Source organism: Alligator mississippiensis, chromosome 3 (assembly GCF_030867095.1).
Source record: "Alligator mississippiensis isolate rAllMis1 chromosome 3, rAllMis1, whole genome shotgun sequence".
NCBI lineage: Eukaryota > Metazoa > Chordata > Crocodylia > Alligatoridae > Alligator > Alligator mississippiensis.
In genome coordinates, this window is record NC_081826.1 from 61487634 (window position 1) to 61508100 (window position 20467).

Sequence of the window (20467 nt, forward strand, 5' to 3'; positions counted from 1 at the left end):
AGGGTGGGTGACATTTCCAAAAATTTTCTGCCACCCGAAGTGAAAGGTTTCAGAAGTGGCTAGTGATTTTCCTGCTTCAGTTCTTGAGTACCTATCTTAATTGTTATTTAAGGTATTTCAAAATGGGCATCCAGAAGAAAAAACTACATATCTTTTGTTCTTTTCCTTTAATGGCAGTCCTGTAAGCAAGGCTTCTTATGACTTCCCACTTTCTTCAGCTTTTTTTTTTAATCGGATCAAAAATTTGTAATGACTTGTTCAAACTTTACATAGCACCAAAGTTCTAGAAAATTAGGAACATTAGACAATTTTACATTTACTTCTACTTTGTTATATTAATAAAATAATTAATTATTCTTTTTAATGCTGTGTTAAATTCTGATAGGACTCTTGGAACCACACTCACATATGTACTTTTAAATCTGTTTCCACAGTTCCCGTTAATACAACAGCAAAGCAATTCTGAGCCCCAAAAAGTTGTGCTGGGTATTGACAAGCGGTTTCAGAAACAAGGCAACTAGCTTTGCTTCCCTTAATCAGTTAGGTCATAAACCCAAAATGTGATTTGTCCTAGTTTGGTCTTGCATTCGTGTCCCATTCCAATGGGGTCATTTGCATAGATATGCTATTTAAAGCATGTAGGGAAAACGTGCACTAAAATAGTCCATGAGTTGATCTTTTTTGTCTTCATGTATACACAAACAACACTAATTCTGTTAGCTCTAAATTATATAAAATTCCAAATGATTTTTTATTTAATAAAATGTTTTGCTGAGGATTTTACATCATCATACTAATGAACATTTTGATAACTCATTTTAGAGCGAAACTGTGGCTGCTAGAATTTGAAGCATTCTTACATTTTTTCTCAGAAAGAAAACTCCCATCAAAACTTCATGCTGTTAATGATAGACATATAGTCTGAGCATAATAATAATCTCTTAGCTGCCTTGTCATTTTTGGCTCCCAGGGTTTCCACTTTAGGATCACTGGCTACTTAAAAAGCTACATTCATGATTGCTTTCTCTACCTACATGATATGTCAAGCTTTGGGTTAGACTTTGTGGTGCCTGCTTAACCCCATCTTAAATCAGAGGGGATTATCAGTCCCTCTGGTAAGCAAACAAAGTATGAAGTTTCAGGATATGATGGCTGGGAGTATATGTCATTCAGTTTAAACAATAACAACAAATACAGGAGGTTCTTATTATATTGCATTTTTGGATGTGAGGAAAGCAGTGGACATAATATACCTTGACTTTAGCAAGGTTTTTTATACCATCTTCCATGGCCTTCTTACAAGCAAGCTGAGGAAATATGGGTTGGATGAATGGACTGTAAGGTGGATAGAAAGCTGGCTGTATTGTTGGGCTCATTGGGTGGTAATCAATGGCTAAATGTCTAGTTGGCAGCTGGTAACAAGTGGAGTGCCCTAGTGGTCAGTCCTGGGGCCAGATTTATTCGATATCTTCATTAACAATCTGGAAGATGGGGTAGATTGCACCCTCAGCAAGTTTGTGGATGACACCAAGCTGGTGGGAGTAGTAGTCCAAACCTAGACAAATTGGAGGACTGGGCCACAAGAAATCTCATAAGGTTCGAGAAGGACAAGTGCAAAGTCTTGCACTTGGGACAGAAGAATCGCATGCACTGCTACAGGCTGGGTACCGATTGGCTAAGCAGCAGCTCTCCAGAAAAGACCTGGGGTTGAGTTAGTAGTGTACCTTTGTTGCCAAGAAGGCTAACAGCATCCTGGGCTGCATTAGTATAAGCGTTGCCAGCAGATTGAGGGACGTAATTATTCTGCTCTATTCTGCACTGGTAAGGCCACATCTGGAGTACTGTGTCCAGTTTTGGGTCCCCCACTATAAGAAGGATGTGGACAAATTGGAGAATCCTGTGGAGGGCAACAAAAATGGTTAGGGGGCTGGGGCACATGACTTATGAGGAGAGGCTGAGGGAAGTGGGTTTATTTAGTTTAGAGAAGAGAAGACGAAGGGGATTTGATAGCAGCCTTTATAACTACCTGAAGGGGGGTTCCACAGAGTGTTGAGTCCCAGCTCAAGTCTGGGTTCGTGCCCAGTATCCAAAGGCCAATAAAGATCCCAGGGGTGAAAGTATAAAGAAGATTTATTGCTAGCAATAAAAGGTGCAAGTGGAATAATTTCACATAACAAGCACACAGATTTCTAATTCTAAGCATCTTTTATACAGGGGTTTTGGACCTTCATAAGCATCCTTGTTTGCTAATTGGCTATAAAGGAGTGATGCAAGGAGTTCTTTACTGAGCATGTCTCTATACCTGTGTTTTAGCTATGTATCTCATTAACATACATGTATGTTTCAGTAGCATACTTTTTCCCCACCTAGGGGCGTGATTTTTAGTATTTTAATGAACTCCTTGACCCAGTACTCTGATTCTGCTTTTGTTTTCAAGCCTCCTTTATCTAAGACTGTCTCCTCCTTATCATTGCAGATGGGCATTCGTCACATAACAGAGACTTTTGCTTAGGCTTTGCATAGTAGTTTCTAGGTCACTCCTTACAAGAGGATGGAGCTAGACTGTTCTCAGTGGTGGCAGATGACAGAACAAGGAGCAGCAAGGGAGGCTTAAGATGTATTTTAGGAAAAAAATTCTCACTAGGAGGGTGATGAAACACTGGAACAAGCTACCTAGAGAGACGGTAAAATCTCCATCCTTCCAGGTTTTTAAGGCTTGGCTTGACAAAGCTTTGGCTGGAATGATCTAGTTGGGGATGGTCCTGCTTTTAGCAGAGCATTGGACTAGATGACCTCCTGTGGTCCCTTCCAACCCTACTTTTCTATGATTCTATGAAAATAAAGTGGAAGGACAAGTAAGAAACCAACATTTTTGTTTGTTTTTTTAAACTAGCTTAGTGTGACTAATCAGTACCTAAGGAACAGCAAGCTGGTTATGTTTGGGAAGTGTAAGAGATGCTAGAAAACCATTGTTATCTACTTGGAGATCACTCAAGAAAATTGCTAGCTTTCCAACGATTGCTTTCTCCTTTAGAGTCAAATTTAAGCTTTCTAATAAGTGCCATTTGTATTTTTTTCTGTTGAAGCTGATGTTAGAAACAAAAATGCATTTAAAATTGGCCTCAAAAGAAAAAAGCAGACCCATTTCTTTAAGTAAGTGAATGGTTTTGAATTTCTTTAAATTCAAATGTAATTGATCAAGTAAGGAGAAGTTGTAGGGAGAATTCAACTTAAAAAAATCTACTTTCCAGATAGCCACATTGTCACTCATGAGCAGGGATCCTGGTTTTCTCTGATTTAAAAAAAAATCTCCAATTTTCAGTTTAAAAAAAAAATTGTAACCCCAAATCCACATTTGTCCATGATTTAAATGAAACATCACTAATATATAGATCTATATATTAGTGATGTTTCATTTTAATTGTGGCTAGATGTGGATTTGGGGTTATTTTTAACCAAAAATAGGGCATTTTTTTTAAATCAGAGAAAAGCAGGATTCCTCCTCATAAGAGAGCCCCAAGTGTTGACTCTGAAATGATTGTTACTGAATCATGTAAGTGCCAATGTTTGTTCTTGGCAAACATTTTTAGAATTTAGATAAGTACGGAAAGTAACAATATTATGAAGAACAAAATACAACCTTGGATTTATCTTGGTATCTTCTTCAGGACACAGTTTATGAGGGGAAAATTATGAAACTTAAATAATTCCACAATTCTGAACTTCCCATTCTAAGTCATGGGATAAGAAATCAGGTCAATTGCCAATGATCGCCTATCACCTGGTGATACATATATGCTATAGTTGTACTTCAGTAAGTTATTTTAAAATATTAATTACTATTTGTGGTGATGGAGTCTGCTTGTCCCATTTTAAAGAACTGTATTGCTTTTTGCAGTGATGTTGGGGTGGGACATCACTCATAGCTATAGAGTGGTTTATGTATTAAACGGTGTATTTCAGCCCCTCTGTCTGATGAATGTGTTTGTTTGTTTTTTAATTTTACTGCAACTTTTTTTGTTTTTGTTTTCTTCTTTCTCTATCTAGCTTTTAATAACCCACGAGCAGGGCAACTGAGCAGGTTATTACCAAACCAGAATTTACCGCTTGACATTACACTGCAAAGCCCAACCGGTGCAGGAAATTTCCCTCCTATAAGAAACAGTAGTCCATATTCAGTGATACCTCAGCCAGGAATGATGGGCAGTATGATTGGAAATCAAGGAGCTTTAGGAAACAACACAGGTAAAAAGTTAAATAGTGTCTTCCATGTTTGTTAGTTTTTTGTCTACGTTGTGTGTAACATAATCAATGTGAGATCAGTGCAGATGCATGCACTGTTTATCTAAGTCTAATCAAACACTATTTGCACAGTAAATGTCAGCATATTTTTCTATGTAATGAGCAGTTACTTGTTAGCACACTAATTTTGCTCCCAGACTACTTCTGAGTGTTTGTTCATTAACCAGTGTACATCTTTCACTCATCATGAAAAAGAATTTAATGACTCAGTGGCTTTATGGTGGGTTATGGGGTTATTCACATCGCATTCCAGGTTCAAGTATAGCATAAATTTGGTTTAAAAAATGGTTTTTTCTTCAGTGTACTATGTGAAATGAGTTGGTGGTCTCAGTCCTTTCTTTTTGTAGGCACGTATATCTACTGCAAAATGGCACCTTTTGGGGCCACGAATTAAATGAGCACAGAGAATGACCTGTCTTCTCCACCATAGAAGTAGCCCCTCCAGAACAGGATTTCAGGCACACCGGTGATCTTGCTGCCCGTACTATGCATGTTCTGTGTTTAAAAAGAAAACTTCAGTCTCTAATGTTGTCAGTCAGTCTCCTTTCTTCAATATTAAAATTCACTTTAAATAATAATAAAAAGAAACAAACCTGGGGTTTCTGATGTCTGTAACAGTCTTGTTTGAAGCACTGGAAATTTGAAAGGAATTTACCTGTTTTAATTTGTCTGTTGATTGTGCCATGACAATAATGAGCTATGACTATAGTAACTGATTTCTTTGTTACACTTAAAACTTACAAAGATACCAAAAAATCTACAAAGAATTATCAGAAATGTTTGTTTGAAGTATTTTATCATAATTGCTTGTGTCAGTTATTTCATATTTTAGAATGTAAAGGTATGAAATTGCAATGTGAATTTTGAATAGTGAGATGCTGTAAGCCTTGTTAAATGCCAACTGTCAATTATGTGTTTATTTTGCATCGGTATTATAAAATGGGTATTGTATTACTGAGCCACCAATTAAAGTATATGCTGCTTTTAGAGCAGTATAGAGGTTGTTTTATAGGCTCTCAGGGGAACTGCTTACCTCCATATTGTGCATTATATCTATACCCCTGCCATTCACCTTAGTTTGCAACAACTTGTAGCTGACAGAATAGTTAAAGTAAAAAGAAAACAGGGCACATTGAAGCAAATTTTGCATTTCAGGTTGAAAGCTGGTTGCCTACAAGAGTCGGAAAAAAAAAGATTTTTCCCTAAATATTTCTTATTGCACAGTTGTGTTTATGAATAATTATTTTTTAGCATCCCCTAAAATTAGTGTTACAAACTGATGTTACAGTATCAAATTAGTGAATCTAAACAAATTGTCCTTATGGTCCTATACTTACAAAATGGAGAAGTGTTTTGGTGCTGTCTTATTCAAGTATTATTTTAAGTTATTAAACCATAAGCTTATAAATTCCAAGTGTAAATAAATTTTATCAGTTGTTTACAGTAGATGTAGGAGGACTTCCCCTAGTATAACCGTAACGAGCTTCTACAAGAATCGGAAAGTTCCTCTGAGTAATTCCCCTTTACCTTTTATTGATTTAAGCTTGTCTGAGTAAATCTTGTAGTTAGGGGGGCTAATGACTATGAATGACAAGGCTTATTTAAAGGTGTGTGTTAAATGTGAATGAATGTTTGCATCTTTATATTTTATACCATGTATCCAAATAACCTGCTGTTGCTCAAATCTTCATATTCTTACCCGGCACTTGGAAAGTAAAGCGTTGACATGTATACCAGCAAACGTGATTCATTTCCTGAGGAAGGAAGTCAGGGTTATCCACACACCCTCAGCACCTGTTGCGGAGTACATATGGGAACATTTGCTCTTAACAGCTTTCAGAAATGATAAAAGGGTCACCTTCATATAAATTCTTTAATGCTTACCCTGACTGAACAACGTAATGCATGAGTCTGTAGAGTTGCACATCTGGACAATCAGTTGTGATATAGCTAGCTCCAAGTAACCCAACAAATGCCTGTGTTTTCTTTTTTAATATTAAGATTATCAGCCAATGGGAATATCTGGAGTTGTTTTCAAGTCATGTATCTGTGTCTCACTTTCTTTGGCTTTTGTACAGGAATGATTGGTGGTAATACCCCTCGGCCTGCTATGACATCTGGAGAGTGGGGAACCCCAGGTTCTGCCGTGAGGGTAACTTGTGCTGCTACAACCAATACCATGAACAGGCCAATCCAAGGAGGCATGATACGTAACCCAACAGCCAGTATTCCTCTGAGACCCAGCAGCCAACCTGCCCCAAGACAGATGCTACAATCTCAGGTCATGAATATGGGTAAGCCCTGTTGTAGTTGTCATTTCGATTTACTGGGTTGTAGATCATGAAGTAGAAGGTGACAGCTAGTATTAGTTACAAACTTGATTAAAATTGTGTTCTGCAAGTTAGATGCTTCCCAATGAAAAAATTCCATCCAATAAGGGCACAACATGGGTGAACTGTTCATTTTTAATGTTAACCATATGGCCAGGTTTTGATTTTCTCCAGCTGCTCTGTAGTGTCTAGTTTCTTAAGAAATAAGGTCCTAAAAGAAAGGAGGGATTTTAAGCACTTCTTTTCTACTAGGTCAGTGGCAAAGTAAGTGTATTTGGGTATAGCTTATATATTGGATGCTTAGAGTACTTTTTATGACTATCCGGGTATCTAGACCTTGTTCACTTTTGCATTTGTTATGACAATTTAATGTAGCTCAGTTTGCAAAGTTCTTTAGATATCACAAAAATTTTACAAAGTAAGAAATCTATTGGCTAGTAATTTCTTGATGCTTTGGAACGTAACATTGTCCGACACGAAATGAAATAAAAGTCTAAATTGGTATGATAATAAAATAAGAACAAAGGTGCTTTATACAAGTCAAAAATGCCCTTTGCAGATGAACATGTTGAATGCTTGGTCACTTGTATTTGAAAGCAAGAAGTAACAGCATAGTGGTGACCTTCCACTATCATAAATGTTTTCTGATTGTTTTTCCTTGCTCAGGGCCCTCTGAATTGGAGATGAATATAGGGGGACCTCAATATAACCAACAGCCAGCCCCTCCAAATCAGACTGCACCGTGGCCAGACAGCATCTTGCCTATAGATCAGGCAACTTTTAGCAATCAGAACAGGTGAGTTTTTAGTAGCAAATCTAAACATCATATTCTACAGAAAACTATTGGTCCATATAGTATGATCTTAAAGGGAAAGCAAGACTCATTTACTGTGCACATTACACATTTCCAAGGAACAGAATTGTCAGTTTTGGCTTGTTAAAAATGAATGCGCCTACCAACACACATTAGTGACTCAGAGTTGCTTCCAGTCACTGTTTTGCTGATTCAGGCCTTGTATGCACTAGGACTGATATGTCCATATTACTCCAACTATCACCAGTGCTGCTGGTGAACACATAGTGGAAAGCATTGATGTGGACAGGATGTCTTTTTACCATTATCTCATGAAAAATAGTAGGGGGGTGTATAAAAAAGATGGTAGGGTTGTCTTAGCACCAATGGCTCACTGTGGATGCAGCTACAACATTGGTGTCTGTTGCTATAAGAAGCATACTTTCTTTTTCTAGTATAGGTCTGATTTCACCTCTCTGTAGAGGGATGTTTGTGTGTATGTGCATATGTGTGTATGTGTCTTAATTAGGATAAAATCCTGTGAAGAACTGAAAAAGAAAAACGAAGTGAAATTGAGGTGTTCTTCTTAGAATGCTCAGACTTTTCCATTCTGTTTCAAGTAGTACCAAACATGTTTTATTGGTATTTGTGAGTGGCAAGAATATTTGTGGGTAATATATTCTATTGGACCATATATAGTTGGATATCATAAAAATCCTTCACTCTCATATTTACTGGACTATCACAGCTACAGGGGGGCAGGCACAGGCACTGGGGGGACAATGTGTGTGGGGCAAGTGGCAGGGGAGGAAGAATCAGATGCAGGCAGTGGGGGGGGAAGGCAGGGGCAAGCAGGGGTGGTAAGGGGTGGGGATCTGATCCCTCCCTCCTCCCTCCCTCCTACTTTGTTGGGATGAATTTAAGACAATCCAATATATAATTTTCCTTGCATAGAATCTAATTATGGGGGGTTGTCTTAAATTCAAAGTCAACTTGGATTTGGATAGCTACAGTACTTTGTGCCTTCAAAGACTTTATACTTTAAGGGTAAACATGGGTCCCCAGTGATGGGCAATAGGAAAAGCACTGGTGAAAGAGAGGAAAGACAAATGTTCAACTAGTTTGAATAATATTGCAAATGAATTGAGTATGTCTGCGTGTATTAAGTAGAGGCTATAGAGGAGTACACAAGGAGAAATTAGTAAGAAACAGTTGAAAGTAGTGGATTTTGAAAGAGACTTGAACACCTGAAAAACCTTCATTTTCCTACTGAAGGTTTCCATAAAAGATATTAAGTTGGCCTCAATGCTAGCCTTTTCTGTTGCTTTCCCACTTTTTTAAAATGTGGTTTCAAATAGATCACCTAATGCTAATCTCCACAGTCAGCATTCAGATTGATTCCTTAGATGCCTAAATGGGACTTTGGTAGAGTGTGAATACTCAGGTTTCAAGGAGTGATTCATGTAGGCTGTGCACCAACATCTATAAAACACATCAGACACCTTACTTACAGATGTTTAAAAAAAACCTAGAAAGCCATACTAAAGCTTCCAAGCCTGTTCTGAAGCAAATTCAGGTAGTAGACCTAACTCCTAAGCTCCATTTCAATTCATATTGTTGCTAAAGGTAGCCCCTCAGCTCACCCTAGGTACCCAAAAGGGCCTCCCATTAGAAGCTCAAAACCTATGCCTAACTCAGACTGACAGAAGAGTCCCCAAACCAGCAAGATATACAATAGACTAAGTGGGTGCATTGAGATGAGTGCGACCATGTGGTATGTGGTACCTCAAACATGTCTGTAATGCCACATGCCGCACATTCAGCTGTTCTCTGCGCTGCAAGGGAGCAGTATTGGGGCGGGGGGTGTCTTTGACCCCCTGAATATCCTGGGGGGGAAAGAAACAGCACAAATAAAAAGCCAAATAGCGCACATGGGGGCAGCACATGCCACTCAAAACTAGAACCTGGCTGGTCAGAGCCCCACTTCAAGCTGCCAGCCAGACTCTGAGTGGTAGGATCACCACTGCTGCAGTCCCAGGAGGCCCCCAAAATCCCAGGTAAGGCTGCTGGGGCCAGTCCAGTGCTGGCCCCAGCCTCCCTTATCCCACCCAGGGTAACCTGCCATGTGCCAGAAATCGTGTGGCACAGGCATTTCCCAGGGACATCTAGCAGTGGCACAAGGTGTCCTGCTATTAGTTGTCCCCCGGGAACCAAACGTCCACTCTCATGTGGTCGCGGCCAGTGTGGGCATTCTACACCCGCCTCCTGCAACTGAAACTGTCCATTGGGCACCCAAAAATGGAAGAGCCATGATGCAAGAAGGAGAGCAAGGTTTCCACAGTCTTGTTGTACAATAGTGTATATATGTAACATTATATAGTTACTGCCCTAAAACCTATAAATAAACCTAGCAGCAAGGAACTGGAACCCCATTCTCTTTGTTACAAAGTGTGTGTCATGACCAGCTGAGGGGGGTCTACAATCCAGGTCTCCATCTTTCTGGTCAAGTGTTATAACTGATAGAACACTTTTTCTGTACATCGGATACTTTTGGCACAAAAAGCTGACTAAGCAGGCCACTGTATTTTGTACCAACTTCAGTTTCCAGTAGTAATTTCTACTGTTTTGTAGTGCTTATTGCCTATTCCCAGAAGTGCATTGGGCTCTTTTTTCACTCTGGGAAAAGTTGGGATGGGGGGCATCCAGGGACGTACCTGTGTCCAGGATGCCAGGGTGAAGGCCAGATCACTCTAAAGTCCTGACAGCTGCAGGGCTGCAGCTCCACAGAGAAAGGAAGGAAACCACAGTGAAGCCAGGGAAGCTTTAGGGTCCTGGCAGCTATGGGGAAAGGTGTCTCCCAGCGAAGCAGTTAACCCGCTTGCCTACCCACACCCCCAAAACGTGCCATTGAATGCCATACTGAATGAAGAAAAAAACTCCCAGATTGGGGGTGGGGCAGTGGCGTGGAAGAGCTTCTTTTTGCCACATCACTTACCTGCAGGACCTGAGAGCTTCCCTGATGTGATTGTGTGGCTCCCAGGTCCCTCTCTACACAGCTTGAGCCCACAGCTGCTAGACAAACAGCATAGACCCTTCAATTCCACTCCCCCTACCCCAACCTCAGTTCCAGCACCCACCAAAATTGGCACTGGGGCTTGTGCCCCCCATCTCCCACTTACAGTTATGCTACTGCCTATTCCAGCACTTTTGTAATAGGGATCAGGGCATAAATACTGGGGGGGGGGCTGGCTTATCCTAATAGTGGCTAATTATGCAGTAAGCAGAATGGGGAACATTCAAAATGTTTCTGTTTCCTTTCTAGTACGTTTTAATGTATTGAAAGGGCATATTTGCTTAATAATTTAATAATAATAATAGATTACCACAATGATTACTGCAAGAGGGTCCATAAGCAAGAAACATGTTCATGCATTTAGCCAGTGACTATCCAGGAAACTGCAGACTTTCAAACTCTGCTGGCCAAAGCCTCTTTCCCTTTGGAGTCAGAACTGGAGATCTGGAAGAAGGAAGATCATCTAGTAATATTATGTTCTTTCCAGAACACAAAAGAGACCAGAAGAAAACCTGGCACCTTTCTAGTCGGTAACAAAGCTCTCATTGACTTCAGTCAATGCCAGATTTCACCCAGACTCCTTACCCCAAGGACCTTACCAACTAAAGGGACAGTTGTGCAAGCACCTTAATTAACATAGGTGACTCTTTGCATATTCTACACTTCTGGCAGTTTGAGCCCAGCAAAGATATTGCCCTCAATTCTAAATTTACTTAAATATAACATAGTTTTTTCCCCATATAACAATGGGGGTGCAAGCTCCTCATCTTACATTCATGTACAAGGAAACCTCATTAAATACATTGTTTGTCATTAAACAGCTGTCAAAAGCAACATGTGCTCAGTAATGGAAACCAGCTTACGAAGCTGATTAAACACAGCAAACACTGAGCATGGCTATAAAACACATGGCCCATATTGGGCAAACATGCCGATGGGAACCTTTTTTCTTTTTTTGTGGTGCCCAAAAAAAAAAAAAAAGCAGGTGTTCCCTCCACGGGGAACTGACACCAGGCCTGGATGTAATGCAATACCAAGCCGGCACCAAGAAGGCTAGAGCAAGCCCTGACTCCCTCACATGGTGCCAAAAATGATGATAAAATGTTGAGGCATGAGGAAATACAGAGGACTTGAGTGAGGAGTTGCATGATAGAGGGTGGGGTTTAGGGGTGTGAACACAACTAAGTTGCATAAGAAACATGCAGCCAACTAAGCCCAGGGGTGAGGGGGCATGACGCTTTCATAGCAAATAGTATACAAGAGACCCCACACAACAATACTGTATTCAAGTAAGGAGGTAGTTTGGAGCCTCACAGAGTTACAAGAGAGATGCAGGATATGGTTGTAGGGGAAGGGAAAAGTCCAAGATTTAGAAAGACCTTGGAGTCCTTTAGGTGTAACAGTGGGGGGCAGTGCTACACGTGACCTTAGCCAAAAATGCTGGGATGCTGATGGGAATCTACCATAAGGATAGGCTAGAACAGCCCTTATGCATAAGATATATGCTAGTGCCCATAGCACTCAATGCCAACTCTTTCATGTCATGGTGAGCCACTCCACTCTATATCTTTCAACTTCCACCTCACTCCTATAGCTGAGCTCAGCAAAGCCTTTCTTTCCCATTTCCAATGATTCCTGTTTCTTCACCAACCTTAAATGTCTGGCAGACATCACCAAACAGGGCCTCAAGCAGTTTACCTAGACTCCCTCTCTCAGCCTGTCACACATGATTAGCGTGGCCCCACTCTCCATGAGGTGGAGCGAGAGCAGGTTGCTCTGCACCTCACCTACATATACATTTTTGGAAGATCCCAGAACTTGTGACAAAAACACATGGTTCCAGTCATGAGAGCACTTGGATCCTTTGTGGGGGGGTATCTGGAGTACACCCACATACTGAGCAGTGCTGAGCTATGGGGGGGGGGGGGGGGGGGTGTCACTGTGACATGAAATGATGTTGATTCTGCTGTTGATTGTGCCCAGCCCAATGACTTTTATGGTAAATCATGAGCCTTTTGTCTTGGAACTAATATTATGCATAGCATGTACTATATTTAAATAGATAAAGCGCTGCTCAAAAGTGTGTTTATGGAGTACCTGTGCTGTTTATTTCAAAGTCATTTTTTTCAATTTTGCCCCTCACTTCTGACAGTTGGGGGGAAGGGGGGGGAACGACTGCAAGGGAAAGAAATTGGGGGGGGGGGGTGTTGCAGAGGGTGGTCTGACTCCACCAGATCTATTTTCCCTGTTGAAACAGTTGGTGGAAGGGAACAAATTCAAAGCAAACCTCCAAATAATTAGATTCTATATGTGGAAAATTATAAATTCACAAATCTTCCATATATAGAATCTTAATTACTGGGGGAGAGTCATCTTGTATTGAGGATTGTCTGATATTTCAATAAATACAGTAATAGTGACAAATAATGTTATTTGGTTTCAGTAGTTTGCTACTAAATTTCACTTAGGTGGTAGACAGATGCATATTGAGAGCTTTAACTGTAGTATTATGAGATACATTTAGCACTGGAGTTTAGATCCAGCCACTCATTTTGTATAAACCCTAGCTTTTCCTGTTCTTTACCTCACTTAAAGCAGTCACACTATCTTACACATTGCAATTATACAATGATTTATTGCTTTATCATTATATGGCAATTCTCCTTCATCAGGTTAACTTGTTTCATCATCTCTTAATGATGGATTGGGTTTCATAATATTTATGGTATTGTATATAAGTGTATATATTGTATATGTAATGATCTCTACAGAATAAAGAAGTTGACAAGTTGTTTGGCAAACTAGCTTTAAATTGGGGATGGTTTATAATCGGATTATTTTCAGGAAGCATATACAGTTTATCACAAACTTAAGTCATCAGAAAATAATAATGTTTTAGACAAGAGTTAAACATTATTTAATATATACCAAAAGTTATGGACTTTGAAGAATAAACAGAAGCTGTGAGGGCTTCAAGGTATTTGACATCTAAATCTGTAACAATTCCTGATTTTTTTTGTTGTTGTCATTTTATATATATATATATATATATATATATATATATATATCCATGTGGTCTGTAGGGCAGTGTGTTGTGTTACAAGTCACTTTTTAAGTTGTTCATTAGATTAGCAAAGGAAGTGAAATTTTTCCCTATTTTCTTGTCCTCAATTAATTTCTGGGAAAGGTTAGGAATTTTGTTTTCATGTGATTGATTAGGTTTTTTTTCTTGTACAGTGGTTGAAAGATGTAAAATTATATATGTACGTGTGTTATTTTGCATTTTTATATTTTATTCAGTGAATGTGGAAGATGACAAAACATAATCTTTTGTCATCTTCCTTGATGCATATTTTCCTTTCTAGTGCATACCTAACAATACTTCTTTTAGCTTTCCCCACTCTTTGGCCAGTAGATTAGCTTCTCATTGGCAATAATATATAGTACATTATGAAAGTCAAGAGTTCAAAGAAAGTATTTTATGTCTTCTCCAAGCTGTATGCATTGTCAGAGACAGCCCAAGAGGTTCAGCATTATCTCCCTGCTGAGTGACAAACCTTGATGTTGTGTCTCAGTAATTATCTGGGGTAGGACATTTCTTTATGACACGTAGAATAATCAGTCTTGCAGTGTCAACACACCTCGTACTCTATATGGTCTGTTCACATTAGTCTGTAAATCTGTCTAGTGTATTTTAGACTTTTTGTGTATGGGATACCTGTTATAGAGAGTCCAAAAAAGAATTTAAGCACCTGAAATGGGTACCAAAATCCAAAATTGCAATCCAGACATCCCTCGTCACAGGTATGACCTGGACGTGGGAGTTCAGGGCTCAGAAGCCAAGGGTTAACAAATATCATATGTCCAGAAACTAAAGCCAGGAGTCACAATACTGCATGTGCCAGTCTAAGTCCAGTGTATCACACCTCAGGTCAAGAGGTTCTGTGGTCAAGGTTAGGTGTTAGGGAATCCCATACACAGGATTGGGTAAGCAGGAAGTAAAGTCCAAGGCAGGAAGAAGCCTGGAGCAAAGCTAAAGGCAGGGTAAGAGGGTCCAAAGCAGAGGCAAGATAGGAGTGTGTCAGGGGTTCAGACATGTTCCAAACAGCAGCAGAAATACAGGAGTCAGGTAAGGAAATCTGTAACAGGGGTACTCAGAATACTGTTTCAGGGTCAAGACTCTGTAGGAAGTGGGAGGGTTTTATAGCTTGTGGCCCCCACTGGTTCTTCCATGTCACCTGGTCCTTTGTTAGGAACCTCCTGGAAGGGCCCAGCCTAAGCTGGAGCAGGTGCATGGCTGGTCTCCTGGTGATCCGAAAGCCTGGCGCCTCTGCCTGTGGGCACCATAGGTTGGGGTTTGAACTCTGAGAACCCTGACACCCCTGTTCCACAGCTATTGCCCCAGGAAGTTCTTTCCCTAGTCTCCTCCCTTTTTGACCAGAAGTTTCCATGGATGTCTCCAGTTCTGTTTTCTGCACATGGCTAGAAATGCCCTAGTCTGATCAGCTGGATATCTTGTTCCAACTTAAGTCAGATTTAGATCCAAAAACTACCACAAATGACATCCCAGAAATAGAGGTGAGAGTACAGACACACCTCTGTGCTTAGTGTTCCCAAGCTTCTGGTGGCTCATTGCTTAGTGTATAGGGGTTTTTTTGCATAATCATTCTGAAGAGCCTCCATTTCACTTGGCATTCTACAGGAAGCCCAGGTACCTAACTTGGGGGGCCTGGGCACCTAGAAGTTAGATGCTGTGGACTCTAACTTGAAAGGAAATAAGACTCTCTGGATATGTCTGCAAGTCCCTGCATTGCAGACTTTTTAGACTGGGGAAGGGAAGAAGAATAAGGAGCGTGCAACAATGTGGATTAGCTACCAGAGAAGGTGATCAGCTTCAGAGGCTCCACTGGCCCTCTCTATAATAGGGTAAAAGAAGGGCTTCCTTGTCTTGGCAAGGTGAGTCTTTGCATAGGTAGTGTGATAAGTGAGGCCAATAGTAGTGGTTAAGTATACTCCCATTCTTAAGGATGCTTTCTTTAGGAGTAAGCTTCTCCTGTCTCGTAATAATATTTTTCTCCAGCCTGTGTAATTTGGAGTTCCTAGTAAAATAATGCAAAAGGCAAGGATTTTTATATCTTATAATCATCCTAGAAATCCTTGCCTCTCTCAGATTTCCTGGACCATTACAGTTACAACATTACTTCAATACTAGTAAAAGAATAACATTCATTCTCTCTCTATTTAGTCTTGTTTCTGCCTTTGGCAAATATATTTTACACTGACTTCCTTATTCCTTTGATCCTATTCTGTATTTGCATCTCCCTTTGTTACTTTTAGTCCTGGTAACATGACAGCTGTTCAGGTGTTTGGGAACTAAGTTTTCCATTCGGAGATTACCAAGCAGAATTGGCAGCTGTGAAAATAGTTGCCACCTGTAGTATGGGACTTGTTAGCTCAATTTGTGAGAAATAATCCTTTATCTAAATTAAGTACTCTTCTTCCAGCAGCTGTTTACTCATCTTATATTCATGTTTTCACAGGCAGCCATTTGGCAGCTCACCAGATGACTTGCTGTGTAATCATCCTTCATCAGAGTCACCAAGTGATGAGGGGACTCTCCTGGATCAGCTTTATATGGCACTAAGAAATTTTGATGGTCTAGAAGAAATTGACAGGGCTCTAGGAATACCAGAACTGGTTAGCCAGGTATAATTGATACTAATGAATTCTCAATATACATTTAAATGATGAAATCCCCTGAAGGTCAAGGAGATGAAAATTCATGTTACATACACAGACTTTTGGCAATTTGGAAAATAACATGATTTAAGATTCTGATCAGTAGGAAAAATTGTGTGCAGCCTTAAAAATTACATTGCATTTACATCATATTTATATTGTAAAACAAATTTCTGTTTGTACTGTAAAACCACAACCACCTAAAACCTTGTAGGTTTTAGGATAGAAGAATCCTTACATATGCCCAAAGTACTTAAACTTCTGGCTTTATCTTCTTTCCTACAATTCCTGTTACCTTTCAGTTGGCTCTTCTCAATTGCAATGCTACACAATGTTGATTTAGCATGATAGAAATATAAAAAAGGCTTAGGAAAATTTATATGCTGATACTTGATCAGTTTTGTGTCTAATTTCTAATTCAAGGTGCATTATCAGACTGTAACATTAAGATAGACAAGTCTGTAACATTGTCTGTAACATTGAGACAGACACATTTGTGCTTGTGGCTCAGTAATGTGCAGCCAATCATCTCTCTCCCCACTTGTGTGAGAGTAGTACCTACTGAAATAACTCAGTGTGTCATATATGACCTTTTTCTTTCTCTATATCTGATTCTTTATCTGTAAAATACTCTAGCTATAAAAGAGAGCTCATAAAGTCCTGAGTTGGACATTAGAAAAATCCATCTATGGATATCTGGTATGACACTGAGCACAGTGCGGTGCTTCATTAGAGACAAGATTTTGATTAACATTTATTTCAGTAGTCAAAACTATCATATATCTCCACCAGCAAGCTCCTAATGAACAGTCCCCAGCTCCAGTAATCCAGATCCGTGGTGAGACTGTGGAGAATGTTGAGTATTTCCCATACCTCAGAAACCATCTCTCTCAGAAGACCGACATCAGTGAAGAAATCCAGCATTGTCTCAAATGTGCAAGTGCAGCCTTTGGACACTTGAAGAAATGGGTGCTGAAAGATAGTGACATCAGATCTGAAACCAAGCTCATGGTTTAACAAGCAATCATGACTCCCACCTTGCTGTATGGAGCTGAGACATGGACAACATACAGGACACATCTAAAGATGTTGGAGAAGTACCATCAACACTGCCCACAAAAGATTCTCCAAATCCAGTGGGAAGACAGATGCACCGACATTAGTGTCCTCTTGCAAACAAACACCACAAGTATTGAGGCGATGATCATCACAGATTAGATAAGCATCTAGCTGGGGTCATCTAGACCTAGCACTCTTTCCTGCCTATGCAGGGGGTCGGACTCGATGATCTATTGAGGTCCCTTCCAACCCTAACATCTATGAATCCAACATCAACTTCGTTGGACCAGCCGTGTCGTCTGGATATCTGACTCCAGACCCCCGAAGCAAGTTTTATTCTCCAAGCTTAGCCAAGGCATACGCTCAAGAGGAGGGTAGAGAAAACACTTCAGGGATGTCCTCAAGGCCAACTTAAAAAATGCAACATTGATGTCAACTCATGGGAGACTATCCCCCAGGACTGCCTTAAATAGAAGGAGAGTCTGCTGCAGGGATCTCAGTACTTTGAAACCTCACAACAACAGCAGGAAATGGAAAAGCAGGAGCAGCAGAAACAGTATGTCACAGACCAAACCAAGAATCCAGCACCATCCACTCCACATGGAAACACATGTCCAAGCTGCAGTAGAATCTGTCGATCCCAGATAGACCTCATCAGCCATCTTCAGACCCAGAGATAAGACCATCATAGAAGACAATCATCCTCATCCATGAGGGATTGCCAAAGAAAAAGGAGAGGGGTGAATAGCTACAACTGTACTTCTAAAGAACAAGTGTCAAAAGTAATACTTTAGTTGAAGCAAAGTAGTACATGCATGTCTTATTAAGAATTATCTCCATGGAAATGATTTTAAGCATTTTACAAATGTAAAGGAAACTATCCAATTTCAGATTTTAAAAATATTATTTACTGATACAAGGATTTTAAAGGAGTTTAAGGTCTTGTCTTCACTAGAGTATTTAACCTCCAGCCAATTGGATTCACAGGGTGGATTACAAATTATTATACCTGGAAACAGACATTTGGGAGTGTCTAGACTATCTTATAGAAGTGTGTCAACTACTTCAAGTTAAGAGGCAACTTCTGAGTAGCTGGGGGCATGGCCCCCAGGCCATATGCTGTACAACTTGCTCACCATGCCCCTCCCTCCTTCCCCTCAGCAGTACTGTGTTGGTGCCTCTGCACTGTGCGTGCTGCACCATGAGGACCTGACTCTTGGTGTACACAGGACAGGGGCTGGCAATGGAAGCAGGAGCTGGGAGATGCTAGCAGCATCAACTGCTCAAGTGGTGAGGGGAGCAGTGCTCACTCTGGAGTCCAGGGGCAGCAGGTTAACTTAATTGATGACAGCTACACTCCAATTCAGTCATGATGAGAGGGGAAGTCCTTGCCATTTATTTATAGTTTCTAGTCATTTTACTTTCAGGTTCTCAAGCACTAGCACAATGCAGCAATGTTCATACTGAGAAGACTGCAGGAAGTATGTAGCTTCAAGGAAGAGATGCAAACACATGCCTTTCTTAACATATTATGGAAACAGTTTAATTAATCTTAAATTTAATTTAAACACTCATAAAAATGTACCTATCTTTAGGGGTAAATTTGATCCAGTGGTATTTATTTGGTAAAGGATTTTTTGGTAGAGAGGCTGGGCTTTTAGACTGAAACAATCTCAATGCTATATTTTTTTTACTGCATAGTTAAAGTAGGTATATTATAGTAAAGGTTACATTTTTTACTACCTGTTCTTATTTTTATGTTTCTGCAGAGCCAGGCTGTAGATCCAGAGACATTCTCAAGTCAGGATTCGAACATCATAATAGAACAAAAGGCACCAGTTTTCACTCAACAGTATGCATCTCAGGCTCAAATGGCCCAGGGTAGCTATACACCCATGCAGGATCCAAACTTTCACCCAATAGGACAGCGACCTGGTTATCCAACGCTGCGTATGCAAACTAGGCCTGGTCTTAGGCCTACTGGTATAGTGCAGAACCAACCAAATCAGCTGAGACTTCAACTTCAACATAGACTCCAAGCACAGCAGGTATTCAGTGTTTACATGTTAGCTATGACAAGTTCAGTCAGAGCACAGCTGTGTAGCATAGCATAAATATATTTACTTCAACTAGCTCTGGATATTCTTTTCCTGAATGTGTTCTCTGTCTTATGTATTACCTTCAATTCCAAATCTGAAATAGAAATATTGGCCAGAATGAATTCTCATAGGAGAGTACGAGTTAAAATATGTACAAGAGAATGGTACATATTCTCCTTGTTTACTGCTTCTGCAACTTTTCTAGCCTGTCATTTTCTTTTCTGTAATTACATGGTGTAAAAAATGTGCATAGTTTTTTAGTCCTAGTCTCACTAGACCTTTGTGTAAGGTTATAATGGTGTCTTCTGCTGCATAGTCACCTGCTTGCTCATTGAGACAGTGTCAGCAACCTTAAAAATTTCTCTTGTCACTATCTCCACCTTGTGACCATTTTAAGTTATTGTTCCCTTTGTTATTTTTTTACCACCATATTTTGAGTACTGATGTAGATAAAACATGGTAAAACATATTATTTGAGGGAAAAATATTGTTTCTGTCTTAAAAGTTCGTAATTATGAAGGAGGTACATCTGGAAGACTAATATTTATAATGTAATAATATTTATAATGGGTGTGTGTGTGTGTGTGTGTAATTGCCATAGCATAGTATCTCATGTGATTTTTTTTATAACAATAACACCTAACTATGACGGTCTGTCAGAACCTGCAACACATGTAGAATGTAATTTCCCATTTGGTTTTCTTCTGATTTGTTTTGTTTCTTCAGAATCGCCAGCCACTGATCAATCAGATCAGCAGTGTCTCCAACATGAACCTGTCTCTGAGGCCTGGAGTACCAACACAGGTGAGGGACCAGGTACTCTTAGTACTTCTGTTTTTATTCTTTTTAGTTTCCAATTTGTTTCAAGCTTAATTTTTCCCAAAAGTTAGGCTCTTCATTCTAATTACAATACTAATAATGCATAATAATTGCAAATAATAAATCACAACATTTATTACAAACAATAAATCTCAAAATCACAAAATACATAAACAAAAATGCATATAAACTATGTGGAAGTTTGGTTATTGAGGGGTGTGGGAGGAATACTTGAGTAATTCCATTTTAACCT

The 20467-nt window shown here is 39.8% G+C and overlaps 1 protein-coding gene across 8 annotated transcripts in view; it reads left to right on the plus strand.

Moving 5' to 3' along the window:
- The window catches only part of NCOA2 (nuclear receptor coactivator 2), a 273200-nt gene that overhangs the window by 232890 nt on the left and 19843 nt on the right, over positions 1-20467 (plus strand). For all 8 annotated transcript variants that reach the window (XM_059723987.1, XM_019498601.2, XM_019498602.2 and 5 more), the window contains 6 exons: positions 4048-4245; positions 6381-6596; positions 7299-7428; positions 16039-16204; positions 19066-19344; positions 20122-20199. In XM_059723987.1, the coding sequence (XP_059579970.1) occupies positions 4048-4245; positions 6381-6596; positions 7299-7428; positions 16039-16204; positions 19066-19344; positions 20122-20199 (1067 nt within the window). The remainder of the gene's footprint in view (positions 1-4047; positions 4246-6380; positions 6597-7298; positions 7429-16038; positions 16205-19065; positions 19345-20121; positions 20200-20467) is intronic.